This window comes from Phyllostomus hastatus, unplaced genomic scaffold (genome assembly GCF_019186645.2).
Source record: "Phyllostomus hastatus isolate PE091 unplaced genomic scaffold, TTU_PhHast_1.1 phas_contig_64, whole genome shotgun sequence".
Lineage (NCBI taxonomy): Eukaryota > Metazoa > Chordata > Mammalia > Chiroptera > Phyllostomidae > Phyllostomus > Phyllostomus hastatus.
Window position 1 is genome coordinate 2,873,496 of NW_025333928.1, and position 18,753 is coordinate 2,892,248.

At 37.0% G+C, this 18,753-nt stretch overlaps 1 protein-coding gene across 1 annotated transcript in view; it reads left to right on the forward strand.

Moving 5' to 3' along the window:
• LOC123825428 (phospholipid-transporting ATPase ABCA3-like) overlaps nucleotides 1–18,753 on the forward strand; it is a 137,546-nt gene that overhangs the window by 70,482 nt on the left and 48,311 nt on the right. Inside the window, 1 exon segment of the mRNA XM_045848812.1 lies at nucleotides 8,829–8,957. Within this exon segment, the coding sequence (XP_045704768.1) occupies nucleotides 8,829–8,957 (129 nt within the window).

Sequence of the window (18,753 nt, forward strand, 5' to 3'; positions counted from 1 at the left end):
GTGTGTGTGTGTGTGTACTTGTCAAAGTTTTATGCCCTAAAAAGCAGGAGAAATAAGGTTTGGATTGTTCTAAGAAAAACAAAAACAAAAAACTGAAGACTAGCTGAATTGAATTATAATAAACAAGGATTTACAGAAGAAATCACAAACAGACCAGTAAGAAGAGAGGAGTTGTGGAAAGTGATAGTCCTCACACTCGGGTGCAGTGGCAGCTGAGAAGCCAGAGAGATATCACTTCAAAACTCCCTCCCCCTAGGAGCATGGAGTCTAAACCTCATACAGGGATTCCCAACTCAGGGGAACAGAGATGGAAGGAAGAGCCCATGTAGCATCTGGCAGTGAAAATCAGTGCAGATTCAGTTCACCTGAGAGACTCAGTCCACAACCCCTCAAGGATGAGTGCTCATACTGTTACAGCACTATCCTGGGGAGTGCATGGTCTGGACTAACTGCTAGCAAGGCCATACTGCCATACTAGTGTCTGCAGAGGGGTCTGCTGGCTACACCCCCAGTGACTTTAAGGAGCCCTCTTTTCTCTGGGGAAGTTCTTCCCAGATACCCAGAGAGTGACTAAACTGTATAGCTTGGAAAATAGAACCAGTCTCCCTTACCTCAAGAACACAACCAGTGCCCCTCCCTCACCTATTGAATCACTTAGCTTAGCTTTGTATTGCTGAGTTCAGAGCCACACAAAGCTGAGCCCGAGCCCCATCCCACTGAGTTCAGCTGCACAGAGAGATCAGAGTGCCACACAGGGCTAGGACTTTTGTCCCAATCTGCCTAAGTTAGGTGGTGCAAGAAAACCACAGAGACATGCATATCTGGGTTTTTCAAACTGTCTCCTAGGGAAGATCTGACCAAGAATCAGGCAGGCAAGAGCTGAGCTATGTGGCTACATGGGAGGCAAATCCAATCTCCCCTGTGAGTTCAGTCCATGGTACCCCAAGAAGGGGAAGAAGTACCTGCCTCCCTTGTACAGGCTTGTGGGCACCACCCCCAACAGCAAAATCTAACCCAAAATCTATGGGACACGCTAAAAGCAGTCCTGTGAGAGGTTTATACCACAAGAAGCAGGAGAAATATCAAATGAACAAACTAACCCTACACTTAAAACAACAACAAATTAAGCCCAGAGGAATTACAAGAAAGGAAATAATAAATATCAGAATAGAAATAATTGACATAGAGACTAAAAGAACAAGGCAAAAGGTCAATGCAACCAAGAGCTGACTCTTTGAAAAGATAAACAAGATTGACACACCTTTCAAGATTGACATCAAGAAAATAACAGATCCAAATAGATAAAATCAGAAATGGAAGAGGAGAAGCAATAACTGGTATCACAGAAATACAAGGAATTGTCAGAAAATAGTATGAACAACCATATGCCAATAAATTGGACAACCTAGGAAAATGGAAAAAGTCCTAGAAAAATAAAGTCTTTCAAAACTAAATCAGAAATAATCAGGGAATCTAAGTAGATATATTACAACTAGTGAAAATTAAGCAATAATCAAAAACATCCTAACAAATATAGGTTCTATACTGCATGGCTTCACAGGTAAATTTTACCAAGCATTCAAAGAAAAATTAACACCTATCCCCAAACAATTCCAAAAAATTTTAAATAGGGAAGACTTCAAGCTCTTTTTGTGAGGCCAGTATTATCCTAATTCCAAAAGCAGGTAAAGACACAACAAAGAAAAAAAAATAATAGGCCACTATCCCTCATGAATATAGATACTGAAATCCTCAACAAAATATTAGGAAACTGGATTCAGCAATCCAGTGAAAAGATCATACACCATAATCAAGTGGGATTTATGCTGGGGATGCAAGTCCAGGACAGCATTTGCAAATAAATTAATATGGATCCCATAAACAATCTAGAACATAAAAATCACATGATCATTTCAACAGTTGCAGAAATAGCATTCAATAAAATCAGATCTATAATTAAAACTCTCAGCAAAGTGGGAATACTTGGATCATCCTTCAAGATATAAAAGGCCATATGTCAAACTCACAGTCAACATCATACTGAATAGGAAAAAACTGATAGTGTGACTTCCAGCCAAGATGGGAGCATAGGTAGAAACCCTTCACTTCCTCGCACAACCAAAAGGAGGATAACAACCAATATAAAATCAATAAAAAAAAAAAAAACAGAAGTGTCTGGAAACCAAACTGCATGGAACTCTGACAACCATGGAATTAAAGAAACAATCAACTGGAACAAACAGACCTGTAAGGTGGTGGATTGAGAGAACCCCAGCGATGTGGTGAGCTGTGGGGGCAGGCTGGCTAAAGCAAGTTCACAGTCTATGAGGGCAGGGCTGCATTAAGGGGAAACTGAGACTCAGAGGTGTCTGTGGACTACATGGTAGCCACATGGGAGAAACTCTCAGTCTCACATGAGAGTTCGTTGGCAAGTGGGCTAGAGATGAGCAGGCAAGCTGTATTGTTTCCTCTCTGGCCCCTCCCACACTAGCAGCACCACAGCACAACAAGGAGGGTTACCCTGCCCAGGTGAATACCTAAAGTCTCACCCCCTCACAACTTCACAAATGCCCCAAAGGAAGAAATAGGGCCAAAATGAAAGAACAGAGAAAGACTTCAGAAAGAGAGCTAAGCGATGAGGAGATAGCCAACCTATCTGATGGAGAATTTAAAGCCCTGGTAACCGAAATGCTCACAGAACTGACTGATCTTGGTTGAAAAATGAAAGATACCCAAAATGAAATAAAGCAAAATATTCAGGGAACCAACAGTAACTGGAAGGAAACCAGGACTCAAATCAATGATTTAGAACAAAAGGATGTAATAAACATCCAACCAGAACATAATGAAAGAAGAATTCAAAAAAATGAAGAGAGACTTAGGACTCAACCTGGAACAACCTGAAACATTCCAATATCCGAATTCAATAGTTGCCAGAAAGAAAACAACAGCAAAAAATTGAAAACTTATTTGAACAAATAATGAAGGAAAACTTTCCCAATCTGGTGAAGGAAGTAGACTTTCAGGAAGCCCAGAGAGTCCCAAAGAAGTTGGACCCAAAGACAAACACACCAAGGCACATCATCATTAAGTTACCCAATATTAAAGGCAAAGAGAGAATCTCAAAAGCAGCAAGAAGGAAGAGTTACCTACAAAAGAGTGCCCATAAGACTATCAGTTGATTTCTAGGGAAAAAAAATTCCTTGCCGGCAAGAAGGGGCTGGAAAGAATTATTTGAAGTCATGAAAGGCAAGGACCTACATCCAAGAATACTAATACTCTATCAAGCAAAGCTATCGTTTAGAATGGAAGGGCAGATAAAGTGCTTCCCTGATAAAGTCAAGTTAAAGTTGTTCATCACCACCAAGCCATTATTGTATGAAATGTTAAAGGGACTTATCTAAGAAAAAGATCAAAAATATGAACAGTAAAATGATAACAAACTCACACCTATCAAAAAATGAACCTAAAAAAAGAGAGAAGAAAAACAAAAAAAAAACTAAAACAGCTAGAACAGGGACAGAATAGGAGAAATGAACATCACATGGAGGGTTTTCAGTGGGAAGGGGAAGGAAGGGATAGGGAGAAAAAAGTTACAGGGAAGTAGAAGCATAATTGGTAGGCATTAAAAAGATGGGGAGAGGTCAAAATAGGAAAAGGAACTTATATGTAAAACTCACTGACGTGAAATAAGAAGGGGGGAATGCTGGAGGAATGGGTGGTGCAGGGTGGAGGAGGGGAATTGGGAAAGCTGAAAATTGACAACCTATGTGAAATAGACAAATTTCTAGAAAAATACAGTATTCGAAAACTGAATGAATAAGCAGAAAGCCTGAACAGGCCAATAACAGCAGATGAAATTGAAACAGTAATCAAAAAAAGTCCCAGTACGCAAAAGCCCTGGACTGAATGATTTCACAGGAGAATTTTACGGAGCATTTAAGGAGGAGCTAAACCTTTCCACAGAATATTCCAGAAAATCCAAGAAGATGGAAGACTCCCAAACCCTTTATGAAGCCAGCATCATCCTAATTCTAATATCAAATACTGACACAACAAAGAAAGACAACTATAGGCCAATATCACTGATGAATATAGCCGCTAAAATCCTCAACCAAATATTGGCAAACCACATTCAGCAATATATTAAAAAGATCATACACCATCATCAAGTGGTGCTCATCCCAGGGATGCAAGGATGATACAATATTTGCAAATCAATAATCAATACATCACATAAACAAAAGGAAAGACAAAAAGCACATGACCATATCAGTACATGTGGGAAAAGCTTTTGATAAGATACAGCACCCATTTATGATTAAAAACACTAGGCAAAATGGAAATAGAGGGAGCAGTCCTCAATGTAATAAAGGCCACATATGAGAGACCCACCTCCAAGATAATACTCGATGGACAAAAACGAAAGTCTTACCCACCAAATCAGGAACATGAAAATGATGTCTGCTTTTACCACTCCCATTCAAAATGTATTACAAGTCATAACCACAGAAGTCATACAAGAAAAAGTAATAAAAGGCATCCAAATTAGAAAGAAGGAAGCAAAACTGTCATTGGTTGCAGATGACATGATAATATGCATAGAAAATCCTATACACTCCAACAAAAAACTTCTCGACCTAATAAGTAAATTAAGCAAAACAGTGGGATACAAAGTCAATATCCAGAAATCAAAGGCATTTCTGCATACCAACAACTTTGTATGCCAGCAATGAAACATCAGAAGCAGGTATCAGGAAAAAAATCCCATTTGATTTAGTAACAAAAAAAAAATAAAATACCTAGGAATAAACCTAACCAAGGAGGTGAAAGACCTGTATTCAGAAAACTACACAACACTGAAGAAAGAAATCAAAGAAGACTCAAACAAATGGAAATGTATACCATGTTGATGGATCAGAAGATTTATCATCGCAATGTCCATACCACCCAAAGTAATTGATAGATTCAATGCAATATATATTAAAGTACCAAAGGCATATTTCACAGACATAGAAGAAATACTTCAAAAATTTATATGAACTATAAACAACCCTGAATAGCTGCGGCAATTTTGAGAAAAAAAGAGCAAACTAGTAGGGATCACAATAACTGATACCAAAATGTGTTACAAGGCCACTGTAGTCAAAACAGCCTGGTACTGGCATAAGAACAGACACCTGGGTCAATGGAACAGAACAGAAAGCCCACCAATAAACCCAAGTCTCTGTGGTCAGTTAATTTTTGACAAAGGGGGCAGCAGCACAAAATGGAGTAAAAATAGCCTCTTCAACAAATGTTGTTGGAAGAGCTGGACCACTACATGCAAAAAATGAAACTTTACCACCAACTTACAGCATACACAAAAATAAATTCAACGTGGATAAAAGATTTAAATACAAGTCATGACACCATTAAAGTCTAGAGGAGAATATAGGTGGGAAAATCTCAGATATTTCACACAGCAGTATTTTCCCAGATATGTCCCCTAGAGCAAGGGGTGTAAAGGAAAGAATAAACAAGTGGGACCTCATCAAAATGAAAATTTTCTGCACGACTAAAGAAAACTATTAAAATGAAAAGAGAACCAACCATATGGGAAAACATATTTGCCAATAAGACCTCAAACATGGGTTTAAATTCCAAAATACATAAAGGACTCACATGACTCTATTCTAAGACAAGCAACCCAATTAAAAAATGGGCAAAAGACCTGAACAGACACTTCTCCAAGGAGGACATACAAAGAATCCAGAGACACATGAAAAGATGCTCATCATCACTAGCCATCAGAGAGATGCAAATTAAAACCACAATGAGATACCACTTCACACCAGTCAGAATGGCCATCATAAACAAAGCAACAAACAGGTGTTGGAGAGGTTGTGGAGAAAAAGGGACCCTAGTACACTGTTGGTGGGATTGCACACTAGTACAACCACTATGGAAAACAGTATGGAACTTCCTCAGAAAACTAAAAATGGAACTGCCTTTTGACGCAGCAATTCCACTGCTGGGATTATATCCTAAGAACCCTGAAACACCAATCCAAAAGAACCTATGCACCCCAATGTTCATAGCAGCACAATTTACAATAGCCAAGTGTTGGAAGCAACCTAGGTACCCAACAGTAAATGAATGGATCAAAAGACTATGGTATATTTACACAATGGAGTTCTATGTGGGAGAAAGAAAGGAGCTCCTACCCTTTGCAACAGCATGGATGGAACTGGAGAGCATTATACTAAGTGAAATAAGCCAGGTGATGACAGACAAATACCATATGATCTCACCTTTAACAGGAACCTAATCAACAAAACAAAGAAACAAGCAAAATATAACCAAAGACACTGAAATAGAAAACAGGCTGACAGTGTTTAGAGGGGAGAGGGGAAGGAATTTCAGGGGAATTTTAGGGGAAAAGGGGAAGGGCTTACAGGAACAAGTATAAAGGACACATGGACAAAAACCAGGGGTGGGTGGAAATGGGAAGGAGGTGGGGAGGGCTGGGTGGTTGAGCTGGGATGGGAGTAAAACATAGAAAATGGTCTTTAACAATAATTAAAATAAAATTTACATTAAAAAGGAAAAGAAACTAAATCCCAATTAATTTAAGCTGCTATAACAAAACTGATGGCTGAGAAAAAAAAAATATGCCAGCATCACTAGCCATCAGAGAGATGCAAATTGAAAGCACAATGAGGTACCACTTCACACTGGTGAGAATGGCCATCATAAACAAATCAAGAAACAAGTTTTAAAAAAAAAGTTTTAAAAAGTTTTAAAAAGTTTTAAAAACTTTTAAAAAGTTTTAGAGAGGATGTGGAGAAAAGGGAACCCTAGTGCACTGTTGGTGGGATTGCAGACTGGTTCAAACACTGTGGGAAACAGTATGGAATTTATTCAGAAAACTAAAAATTGTACTGCCTTTTGACCCAGCAATTTCAGGGCTGGGATTATATCCTAAGAACCCTGAAACACCAATCCAAAAGACCTATGCACCCCAATGTTCATAGCGGCACTATTTACAATAGCCGGAAACATTCTAAGTGCCCATCAGTAAATGAATGAATCAAAAAACTATAGTACATTTACACAATGGAATTCTATACATCTGAGAAAAAGGAGCTCCTACCCTCTGGGACAGTATGGATGGAACTGTAGAGCATTATGCTAAGTGGAATAATCCAGGCACTGAAGAACAAATATCATATGATCTTACCTTTAACTGGAACATAATAAAAGAAAAAAGCAAGCAAAATATAACCAGAGACAATGAAATTAAGAACAAACTAACAGTAATTAGAGGGGAGGTGGGGAGGGTATTATGGAGGGAAATGGGGGAACTATTTTCAGGAACAACTATAAAGGACACATGGACAAAACCAAGGAGATGAGGTCAGGGGAGGGAGGTCAGATGGCTTGGGTTGGGGGAGTGATTGATGGAAAATATAGAAAACTGTACTTGAACAACAATTTTAAAAAGAATCCTGAAATACCAATTTGCAAGTATATATGCACCCCTATACTCATAGTTACTTGTAATTGCCCAAATCTGAAAACAGCCTAAGTACCCATCAGTAGATGAGTGGGTAAAAAACAGTGGTACATTTACACAATGGAATACTACACAGCAGAAAGAAGAAGGGAGTTTCTACCCTTTGCAACTGCGTGGGTGGAACTGGAGAGCATTATGATAAGTGATATAAGCCAGGAATTGAAGGACAAATACCATATAATCTCACCTATAGGTTGATTGTAATGAACAAAAGAAACAAGCAAGCAAAATATAACCAGAGACAATGAAATAAAGAACAAACTAACCAAGGGGAGGTGGGGAGAGGGATAATGGGGAAAAATAGGGGAAAGGTCGATAAGGGACACATGGTCAACTCCAAAAGGGGGTAGGATCAAGGGTGGAGGTGGGAGTGGTGGGGGGGGGGGAATGGAGAGAACCGTTCTTGAACAATAAAAAATAATTTGTAACTATATATGGTAATGAATGTAAACTACACTTACTGTGGTGATCACTTAACAATATGTTTCTATATCTCTCCTGACCAATGTGGCTCTGTTGGTTGGGCATTGTACTGCAAAGTACAGTTTTCTAGTTCTATTCCCAGTGAGGGCACATGCTTGGGTTGCAGATTCAATCCCCAGATGGGTCACCTACACGAGGAAACTAATCGATGTTTCTCTCTCACTTTGGTGTTTCTCTCTTTTTCTCCCTCTCTTCCCCTCTGTCTAAAAATAAATAAAATTTCTAAAAAACAGTATATATATATATATGTGATCATTGTTTTTATACCTGAAAGTAATATAGTATTATATGTCAACTATATCTCAATTTTTAAGAATATATCTTTAAAATAAAATAAATGATTTATAGAGTCTAATTGATTATACGATTTCTTTTTTACATATTACCAAGTAGTTTTCTCACAAAATCTGGACAGCTTGTTATTAATATTTAAATTTCTTAAGGACCAAAAGTTTTATATTCTAGATAGTTATGTTTTTCATAACATCTACTTAGTACCCAGTATGGTTCAAAAATATAGTTAACTGGATGATTTAATGGAAATATATTGGAAGATAGCAAAATGTTTAAATGTTTTTACTACCAATATTTCCCTTATTGATTATAATAAATTAGTATATATTAGCAAAAAGAAAAGAAAACAAAATTAAAATATAGCTAATTATGCCACTCAGATGTTTGAGATGCTTGCTAATTTGCAATGTCTTATCATGTTCTGTTACCAAATCTCAGCTTCTGTCATGTTTTCTGTTTACTTGTAGGTCTCTACCTTCCAACCAGAGGAGAGGTCTACATTAATGGATATGCCATCTCAAAGAATATAATTGATATTCGAAAAAACATGGGCTTCTGCCCACAGCATGACTTGTTGTTTAATGACTTGACACTATCAGAACACCTTTATTTCTACTTTATGGTGAGTCAGCGATTTTTTAAATTATATAGTGTGTCGCTTTAGGCCTCTGTCTCCTTGTTGATTTTCTGTCTGAAATATCTATCCATTGAAGTCAATGGGGTGTTAAAATCCCTGTCTCTGATTGCAGTGCTGTCGACCTCTCCCTTTATGTCCATCAAGGTTTCCTTTACATATTTAGGTGCCCCTATGATAGTTGCATAAATGTTTACTAGGGTTATATCCTCTTGTTGGATTGTTCCCTTTATCATTATGTAGTGTCCTTTGTGTCTTACTATAGCCTTGGTTTTAAAGTCTAATTTGTTAGATATAAGTATTGCTACCTCAGCTTTTTCTTCCTTTGCATTTGTGTAAAATAACTTTTTCCATCCCTTTACTTTTATTCTGTGTGTATCTTTCGATCTAAGGTGGATCTCTTGGAGGTGGCATACACACACACACACACACACACACAAACACACACACACGTATATACCTTTTCTTCTTTTATCTTTCTTAATATATTATATTGATAGGTCTTGTTTTCTTATTCAATAGGCTACCCTATTTGTTTTGGTTGGAGTATTTAAGCCATTTACATTTAAGGTGATTATTGATATATACATAATTAGTGCCATTTTATTGTTGGGCTATTTTCCACTGTTTTTTATTCTCTCTTTCTTCTTCTTAAAGCAAGCCCTTTAACATTTGTTTCAGTACTGATCTGGTGTTAACAAACTCCTTTAGTTCTTTCTTGTCTGGGAAGCTCCTTATTTCTCCTTCAATTTTAAATGATAACCTTGCTGGGTAAAGTGACCTTGGTTGTAGGTCCTTGCTTTTCATCACATTGAATATTTCATACCACTCACTTCTGGCTTGATATGTTTCTGTTGAGAAATCAGATGACAGTCTAATTGGTGCTCCAGTATATTACCTGCTTTTCTCTTGCAGCTTTTATGGTGGTCTTCTTGTCTTTAAGCATTGTCATTTTAACTACTATGTGTTTCAATGTAGGCCTCTTTGGGTCCAACTTGCTAGGCACTCTCTGAGGTCCTGGACTTGTGTGTATTTTTTCTTTCACCAAAATGGGGAAATTTTTGGTCATTATTTCTTCAAATAGGCACTTGATCCCTTGCTCACTTTCTTCTCCTTCTGGTATTTCTATGATGTAGATGTTGTTTTGCTTCATGTTGTCCACAATGTTTCTTAAGCTCTCCTCCTTTTGCAAATTATTTTTCTGCTCTGCTTGGGTGCTTTAGTCTACTTTGTCTTCCAAATCACTAAGTCATTCCTTTGCTTCATCTAACCTACTGTTCATTCCTTCCAATGTATTGTTTCTTTCAGATATTGCTTTATTTCTGACTGGTCATTTTTTATGGTTTCTATGCCTTTTTTTCATGCTATTGAGTATCCTTGTAATCATTGCTCTAAATAGGCTATTCAATAAATTGCGTACCCCAATTTCATCTAGTTCTTCTTCTGGAGAATTCTCTTGTTCTTTCATTTGGAATCTGTTTCTTTGTCTTCCCACTTTAGCTGGTTCTTTGTATTTATTTCTATGTCTTAGGTAGATCTGCAAAGACTCTGGTGTAGGTCTTCATCAGATGCTGTTTGTGACTGGCCTGGGGCAGCTTGTTTGAAGTTATTAGCAATCCACCACATGTGGCTCCATCTGCTGGGCCTGTTTGTGTGCAGAAAGAACCAGGCTACACACCAAGGTTGGCTTTTACCAGCACCAGGCCTGGAGGAGCATCAGTTAAGTCTCCAAGCTCCCAGAAATCTGTACTGGTTGTTAAACTTAATCAATTATATAGCCTGCATATATATTGTAAACACATAAATTGTGCTGCTATGAATATTGGGGTGCACCGGTTCTTTTGAATTGGCGTTTCAGGATTCTTAGGGTATAATCCTAGCCATGGAATTGCCAGGTCAAAAGGCAGTTCCATTTTTAATTTTCTGATGAAGTCCCATACTATTTTCCACAGGGACTACACCAGTCTGCATTCCCACCATCAGTATACTGGGGTTCCCTTTCCTCCACAACATCACCAGCACTTGTTGTTCTTTGATTTGATTATGATGGCCATTCTGACTGGAGTGAAATGATATCTTATTGTAGTTTTAATTTGCATCTCTCTGATGGCTACTGATGTTGAGCATCATTTCATATGTCTCTGGATCCTTTGTATGTCCTCCTTGGAGAAGTGTCTGTTCAGGTCTTTTGCCCACTTTATAATTGGGTTGTTTGTTTTCCTGGAGTGGAGTTGTGTGAGTTCTTTATATATTTTGGAGATCAAACCCTTGTTTGAAGTATCATTTGCAAATGTATTTTCCCATGCTGTTGGTTCCTTTTTCATTTTGCTGACATTTTCTTTAGTCATACAGAATCACTTATTCTTATGTATGGTATAAGTTTGTAATCTGTTTTCATTATTTTTGCATGTACCAGTACAATTTTCCCAACACCATTTATTGAATACTCTGTTTTTACTGAATCATATGTTCTTGCCTCCTTTGTTAAATATTTTAAGGTGACCTTTTAAAATATATTTTACTGATTATGCTATTACAGTTGTCCCAATTTTTTTCTCCACTTTTCTTCCCTCCATTCTACACCCCCCTCCCACCCGTATTATGCCCCCCCAACTTAGTTCATGTACATGGGTTGTACATATAAGTTCTTTGGTTTCAGCATTTCCTATACTATTCTTAACCTCCCCCATCTATTTTGCACCTACAATTCATGCTTCTAATTCCTTTTACCTTTTCTCCCACTCTTCCTTCTCCCCCTCCCTACCAATAACCCTCCATTTCTGTGATTCTGTTCCTGTTCTAGTTGTTTGCTTAGTTTTTCTCTTTGTTATTTTTTAGGTTCAGTTGTTGATTGTTTTGAGTTTGTAGTCATTTTGTTGTTCATGTTTTTTATCTTCTTCTTTTTCTTAGATAAGTCCCTTTAATATTTCATGTAATAAGGGTTTGGTGATGATAAACTCCTTTAACTTGACCTTATGAAGCACTTTAGCTGCCCTTCCATTCTAAATGAGAGCTTTGTTGGATAGAGTAATCTTGGATATATGTCCTTGCCTTCCATGACTTTGAATATTTCTTTCCAGCCCCTTCTTGAATATAAGGTTTCTTTTGAGAAATCAACTAATAGTCTTATGGGAACTGCTTTGTAGGTAACTGTCTCCTGTTCTCTTGCTGCTTTTACAATTCTCTCCTTCTCTTTTTTTTTTTAATTTTACTTTTTTACTTTTAGAGAGGAGGAAGTGAAGGAGAAAGAAAAGGAGAGAAACATCAATGTGTGGTTGCTCTCATGTGCCCCCAACTGGGCACCTGGCCTGCAACCCAGGCATGTGCCCTGGCTGGGAATTGAACCAGTGATGCTTTGGTTTGCAGGTCCACGCTCAATCCACTGAGCTACACCAGCCAGGCTGTCCTTATCTTTAATCTTGGGTAATATAATTATGATGTGCCTTGGTGTGCTTTAGGTCTAACTTCTTTGGGACAGTCTGAGATGCCTGAACTTCCTGGAAGTCTATATCCTTTGCCAGATTAGGGAAGTTTTCCTTCATTATGTTTTCAAATAAGTTTTCCATTTCTTGCTCTTCCTGTTCTCCTTCTGGCACCCATATCATTCAGATGTCAGAACATTCGAAGTTGTCTCAGATGTTCCTAAACCTCTCCTCAGTTTTTTGAATTCTTGTTTCTTCATTCTGTTCCAGTTGGATGTTTATTTCTTCCTTTTTTTCCAAATCATTGATTTCAGTGCCAGTTTTCTTCCCTTCACTGTTGACTCCCTGAATATTTTGCTTTACTTCACTTTGGGTAGCCTTCATTTCTTCCTTCATTTTGTGACCGAGCTCAATCCATTCTGTGAGCATCCTGATTACCAGTGTTTTGAATTCTGCTTCAGATAGGTTGTCTTTCTCTTCATCACTTAGCTCTTTTCCTGGAGCTTTGATCTGTTCTTTCATTTGGGCCATATTTCTTTGTCTCAGTGCACCTGTTATGTCCTGGGTGGGTGGAGCCTTTGGTATTCACCAGGGTGGGGCACTTTGTGTCCCCACCCTGAGTCTGACATGAGTATGACCCCCCACCCACAGCAAGTGCCACCTCATGGCTGGGTTGTGGCACTTGCTGTGGGTGGGGGGTCAGAGAGGGAACAATGCCGCTGACTTGCTCCTCTCCAGCTCAACTTTCCAACAAACTCTCCTGTGAAACTGGGAGTTTCTCCTGTTGTCGCTACCCCACCCCTGCAGTTTTTTACAGATAAACATGAGTCTTTATTTTCCCATTCAGCCATCGCCAACTCACCTGCATGGCCTGCCACCTTCCCACGAATCCTCTCTGCTCAGGTGCCTGTCTCCCATTTCCACCATTCCTACAGGTCTGGGTGAATATTTCTCTGACTCCTTGGTTGTTGGAGTTCCATGCAGTTTGATTTTCTGGCACTTCTGGTTGTTCATTGTTTTAAATTGATTGTTGTCCTACTTTTGGTTGTGAAAGGAAGCGAAGCATTTCTACCTACACCTCCAGCTTGTCCAGAACTCATTGTTCCTCTAGTTCTTGTTGATGAAGGGTTAGGCTATTTAGTTGAGATTTTTCTGTCTTCTTTAGGTAGGCCTGTAATGCTATGAACTTCCGTCTTCTGGCTGCTTTCACTGTGTCCCATAGATTTGGGGTTGTTGTGTGATCATTTTCATTTGTTTCAAGATACTTTTTGATTTACCCTTGATCTCATTGTTTACCCATTAATTATTTAGTAACATGTCATTCAACCTCCATGTTTTTTAATGTTTTTGATGTTTTTCATTGTTGCTGGTTTCTAGTTTCAAGCCATTCTGATCTGAGAAAATGCTTGATATGATTTCAATAGTCTTGAATTTGTTAAGGCTTGTTTTGTGTCCTACCATGTTTTCTATCTTTGAAAATGATTTTCTTTCCTTTGAGAAGGATGTATGTTTTGCTTCTTTGAGGTGAAATATTCTGTAAATATTAAGTCCACTTAATCTAGAGTATCACTTAATGCCACTATATCCTTGTTGATTTTTTGCCTTGAAGATCTAATCATTATTGACAGTGGGGTATTAAAATCCTTTACAGTAAGTATATTGCTGATGATCTCTTTCTTAAAGTCCAAGGTATTCTTTATATATTTAGGTGCTATTATATCAGTTCTCTATATGTTTACTAGGAGCATATTCTCTTGCTGGACTACTCCCTTAAGTACTTTACAGTGACCTTCTTTGTCTCTACTATGGCTTTTGTTTGAAGTCTATTTTCTCAAATATAAGTATTGCTACCCCAGGGTTTTGTTTTTTTTTCATGTTGTTTTGTGTGGAATATTTTTTTCCATCTCTTCTCTTCACTTTCAGTCTGTATATATCTTTTTTTCTGAGCCAGGACTCTTGTAGACCATGTTTTCTTATTGATTAAACTACTCCATGTCATTTGATTGGGTCATTTAAGGCATTTACATTTAAGGTTTTTATTGATAGGTATGGTTCAATGCCATTTTTCTCTTTATACCTGTGTTCCTCCCTCTCTCTCTCTCTCTCTCTCTCTCTCTCTCTCTCTCTCTCTCTCTTTCTCTGTCTTAATTTCTTTTTCTTCTTAAAGCAGTCCATTTAGCAACTGTTACAGTGCTGTTTTGGTGAAGATGTACTCTTTTAGCTTTTTTTTTAACCTGGGAAGCTCTTTAGTTTGCTTTCCATTTTAAATGAGAGCCTTAGATTAGTCTTGATTGCTGGTCCTTGCTTTTCATTACTTGGAATATTTTGTGTCAGTGCCTTCTTGCTTGTAGCATTTCTGTTGAGAAATCAGCTGATTGTCTTATCTAAGCTCTCTTGTATGTTACTAGCTATTTCTCCCTTGCTGCCTTTTAGATTCTGTCTTTGTGCTTATATTTTGCCATTTTAATTGTGATGTGTCTAGGAGTTGGCCTCTTTGGGTTCATCTGCTTTACTCATTTCTTAATTGGATTGTTTGTTTTTTGATGTTGAGTTTTATAAGCTCCATATTAATTTTGAATATTAAGCTTTATAAGAAGTATTGACAAATATGTTTTTCCATTCCATGGCTTCTCTTTTCATTTTGTTGATGATTCCCTTTGCTATGTAAGAACTTTGTAGTTTTATGGAGTCCAATTGTTAATTTTTGTTGTTGTTGGGGGCATTTTTTGCTCAAGGTGAAATATCAGAAAAGATATTGCTACGAGAAATGTCCCATATTTTACTACCTATGTTATCTTTTATCATTCTTTTTTAAAAACATTTTTTAAAAGATTTGTTTATTTATTTTTCAGAGAGAGGGGAAGAAAGTGAGAAAGAGAGGGAGAGGAACATCAATGTGTAGTTGCTTCTCATGTGGTCCCCACTAGGAACCTGGCCTGCAACCCAAGCATGTGCCCTGACCGGAAATCGAACCGGTGACCCCCTGGTTCACAGGCCACACTCAATTCACTGAGCCACACCAGCCAGGGCTCTTTTATGATTCCTATTGTTTTGAGTCTAACAGTTAAGTCTTTAATCCATTTTGACTTTTTCTTGTGTATGGTGTAAGAAGGTGATGTGGTTTTATTTATTTTTAATGTACCTGTCTCATTTTCCCAAAACAATGTATTGAGTAAACCTTCTCTACTCCCTTGTAAATTGTTGCCTCCTTTATCAAATATTAATTTATCATGAAGGCATGGGTTTATTTCTGGTGTCTCTATTCTGTTCCATAGATTTATATATCAGTTAGATCTATATCAGCTTTTATGCCAATTCCATGTTGTTTTGAATACTATGGACTATCATGCTCCATGATTCCTCCAGCATTATACTTTTTTAATGATAATGCTGTGATAATACAGTGTCTTTTGTGATTCCATAGAAATTATTAGGATATTTGTTCTAGTTCTGTGAAACACACTATTGATATCTTGATAGGAGTTGTGTTGAATCTATAGATTGCTTTGGATGGTATGGGCATTTTAATGATGTTAATTCTTCATATTCATGGACATGGTATATGCTTCTATTTTTGTATCTTCGTCAATTTCTTTCTTTATTGTATTAAAATTTTCCTAGTACAAGTCTTGTGCATCCTTGCATAAGTTTATTCATATGCATTTTAATATTTTGATGCAATTGTAAATGAGATTGTTCTCTTGGTTTTTCTTTTTGATAATTCATTATTGGTATATTAAAACACAACTGATTTCTGGATATTTATTTTGTGTCCTGCTACTTTGCCAGATTTATTTATCTGTTCTAGTAGATCTTTGGAGGAATATTTAGAGTTCTCAATATAAAGTATTCTTTCATCTGCAAATAATAATGACACAATACTTTTTCCTTACCATTTTAATGCCTTTTATTTCATCTTCTTGTCAACTGCTATGGCTAGGATGTCCTGTACTTGGTTGAATAAGAATGGTGAAAGAAGACATCTCTGTCATGTTCCCAATTATAAGGAAGTACATTTCATTTTTGCCCATTGAGTAAGATGTTAGCTGTGAGTTTGTCATATGTTACCTTTATTATGTGGATATATGTTTTCTTAATTCTGATTTTGCTGAGAGCTTTTTTCTATTCATAAACAGATGCTAGATTTTGTCAAATCCTTTTTCTGTATCTACTGATATGGTCACATAGTTTTTATCCTTCATTTTGATTATGTGGTTTATCACATTTATTGATTTGCAGATATTGTAGCAACCTGGTATCCTCAAAATAAATCGCACTTGTTCATGGTGTATGATCTTTTTAATGTATTGCTGAATCCAGTTTACTAATACTCTGTTGAGAATTTTAGCATCTATGCTCATCAAGTATATTTGCCTATCATTTTCTTTCTTTGCAGTATCTTTATCTGGTTTTGAAATTAGGATGTTAGTCTCATAAAAAGAGCTTCCCTCCTCTTGAAGTTTTTGGAATAGTTTGATAAAATATTTGTTAATTCTTCTCTGACTATATGGTAAAATTTATCTGTGAAAACATTTAGTCCAGGACTTTTGTTTTGGGGATTTTTTTATTACTGTTTCAATTTTACTACTTGTAATATATCTATTCATATTCTCTGATTCTTCCTGATTGAGTTTTGGAAAAGTGTATGTTGACAGAAATTTATCCATTTTGTCCTTATTTTCCAATGTATTCACTTATAGTTGTTCATAATATTTTCTTACAATCCTTTCTTTGGTGTTAGTTACTTTTTATCTTTAATTTCTGATTTTATTTATATAAATCATCTTTTCTCTTGACAAGTCTGGTTAAAGGTTGGTCAATCCTGTTTATCTTTTTAAAGAACCAATTTTTTGTTTTATTCATCTTTGGTATTTTTTTCATTTGGAACACTATTTTGTTCCTTTTCTTCATTTTTTTATTGTTGTTCAATTACGGTTGCCCCAATTTTTCTCTCATTGGTCTCCCCTCCTTGCTCTGATCTTTATTATGCCCTTTCTTGTATCACCTTGGACTTCATGTTGTTCTTTTTCAAGTTACTTTAAGTTAGAACATAGCTTGTTTATTTAAGATTTTTCTTGTATCTTCAGTTAGGCCTCTATTGTTATGTATTTCCCTTTTAGGATAGCTTTAACTGTATGGACATTTTGATGATGGTAATTCTTCCAATCCATTAACATGGTATATGCTTCCATTTATTTGTGTCTTCTTCCTTCATTTCTTTCTTCAGTGTTTTATAGTTTCCTGAGTAAAGCTCTTTTACCTCCTTGGTTAGGTTTATTCCCAGGTACTTTATTTTTCCAAGGATATCTGCTCTCACCACTTCTATTCAACATAGTGTTACAAGTCCTGGCCACTGTGATCAGACAATATAAAGAAATAATAGACATCCCCATTGGAAAGAAGGAAGTAAAACTGTCATTGTTTGCACATGACATGAAGAGTCATCAAGTAATATGTATACAGCAAACATGGACAAAGCCAAAATGGGGTTGTATTGAGTGCGGGAGGTAGGGATGGGTGGAGCAGTAGGGAGTGGTGTGGAAAAAATGGACAAGAATATTTGAATTCTATTTGAACTAGAATAAATAAAATAAAATATAATAAATTTTAAAAATTAATAAAAGGTTAAAATTTATCCTCAAAAAAAACCCTATGGACTCCACCAAAACACTATTCAACCTAATAAGTGAATTTGGCAAAACAGTGGGATATGGAGTCAATATTTTGAAATCTATGGTATTTTTGTACACCAACAACAAAATATCAGAAACAGAAATCAGGAAAAATATACCATCTTGTTTATATCTTATCTGTGGGCTGTGGTTATGATGTCACTTTCAGTCTTCACATTGCTATTTCAGTATCTCCCATGCCTGTGTTACCCATTAGTCAGTTTGTACCTGGGTAGAAAGTCTGCTCATTAGCATAATTTTTAAATTTGGTATTCTAATTATGGTTATATCCATTTATGCAAATGATGGAGTAAACACATGAATTCATAAAAAACTGTGTCACTTTCCTACTCTTCTTTTCTATTACCTCCCCAGTATTCTCTAGTTCCCCAGAATTCCCTTCTTAATCTCCCAGCCAGGAGTCACCCACTTTTATAACTGTGCCACATCCAAGTGACAGGAAAGCAGAAAGAGTGGTAAAAAACAATTGGGTTTGGCCAGGCCTTCTTGGAGCCATGGCTCCACTAAACTGAAAAGGTTCACCACCCTCAGCATTTTGGCTCATGTAGGACTCCATTCTCTTCTATTCTTGTCACCATCCCTCCTACAATACTTCCTATGGTCTAGGCCACAAAATAGCAAGGAAAAGATGGGATTGTGCCTCCTATACTATCTCAGAGCTTTAGGAAT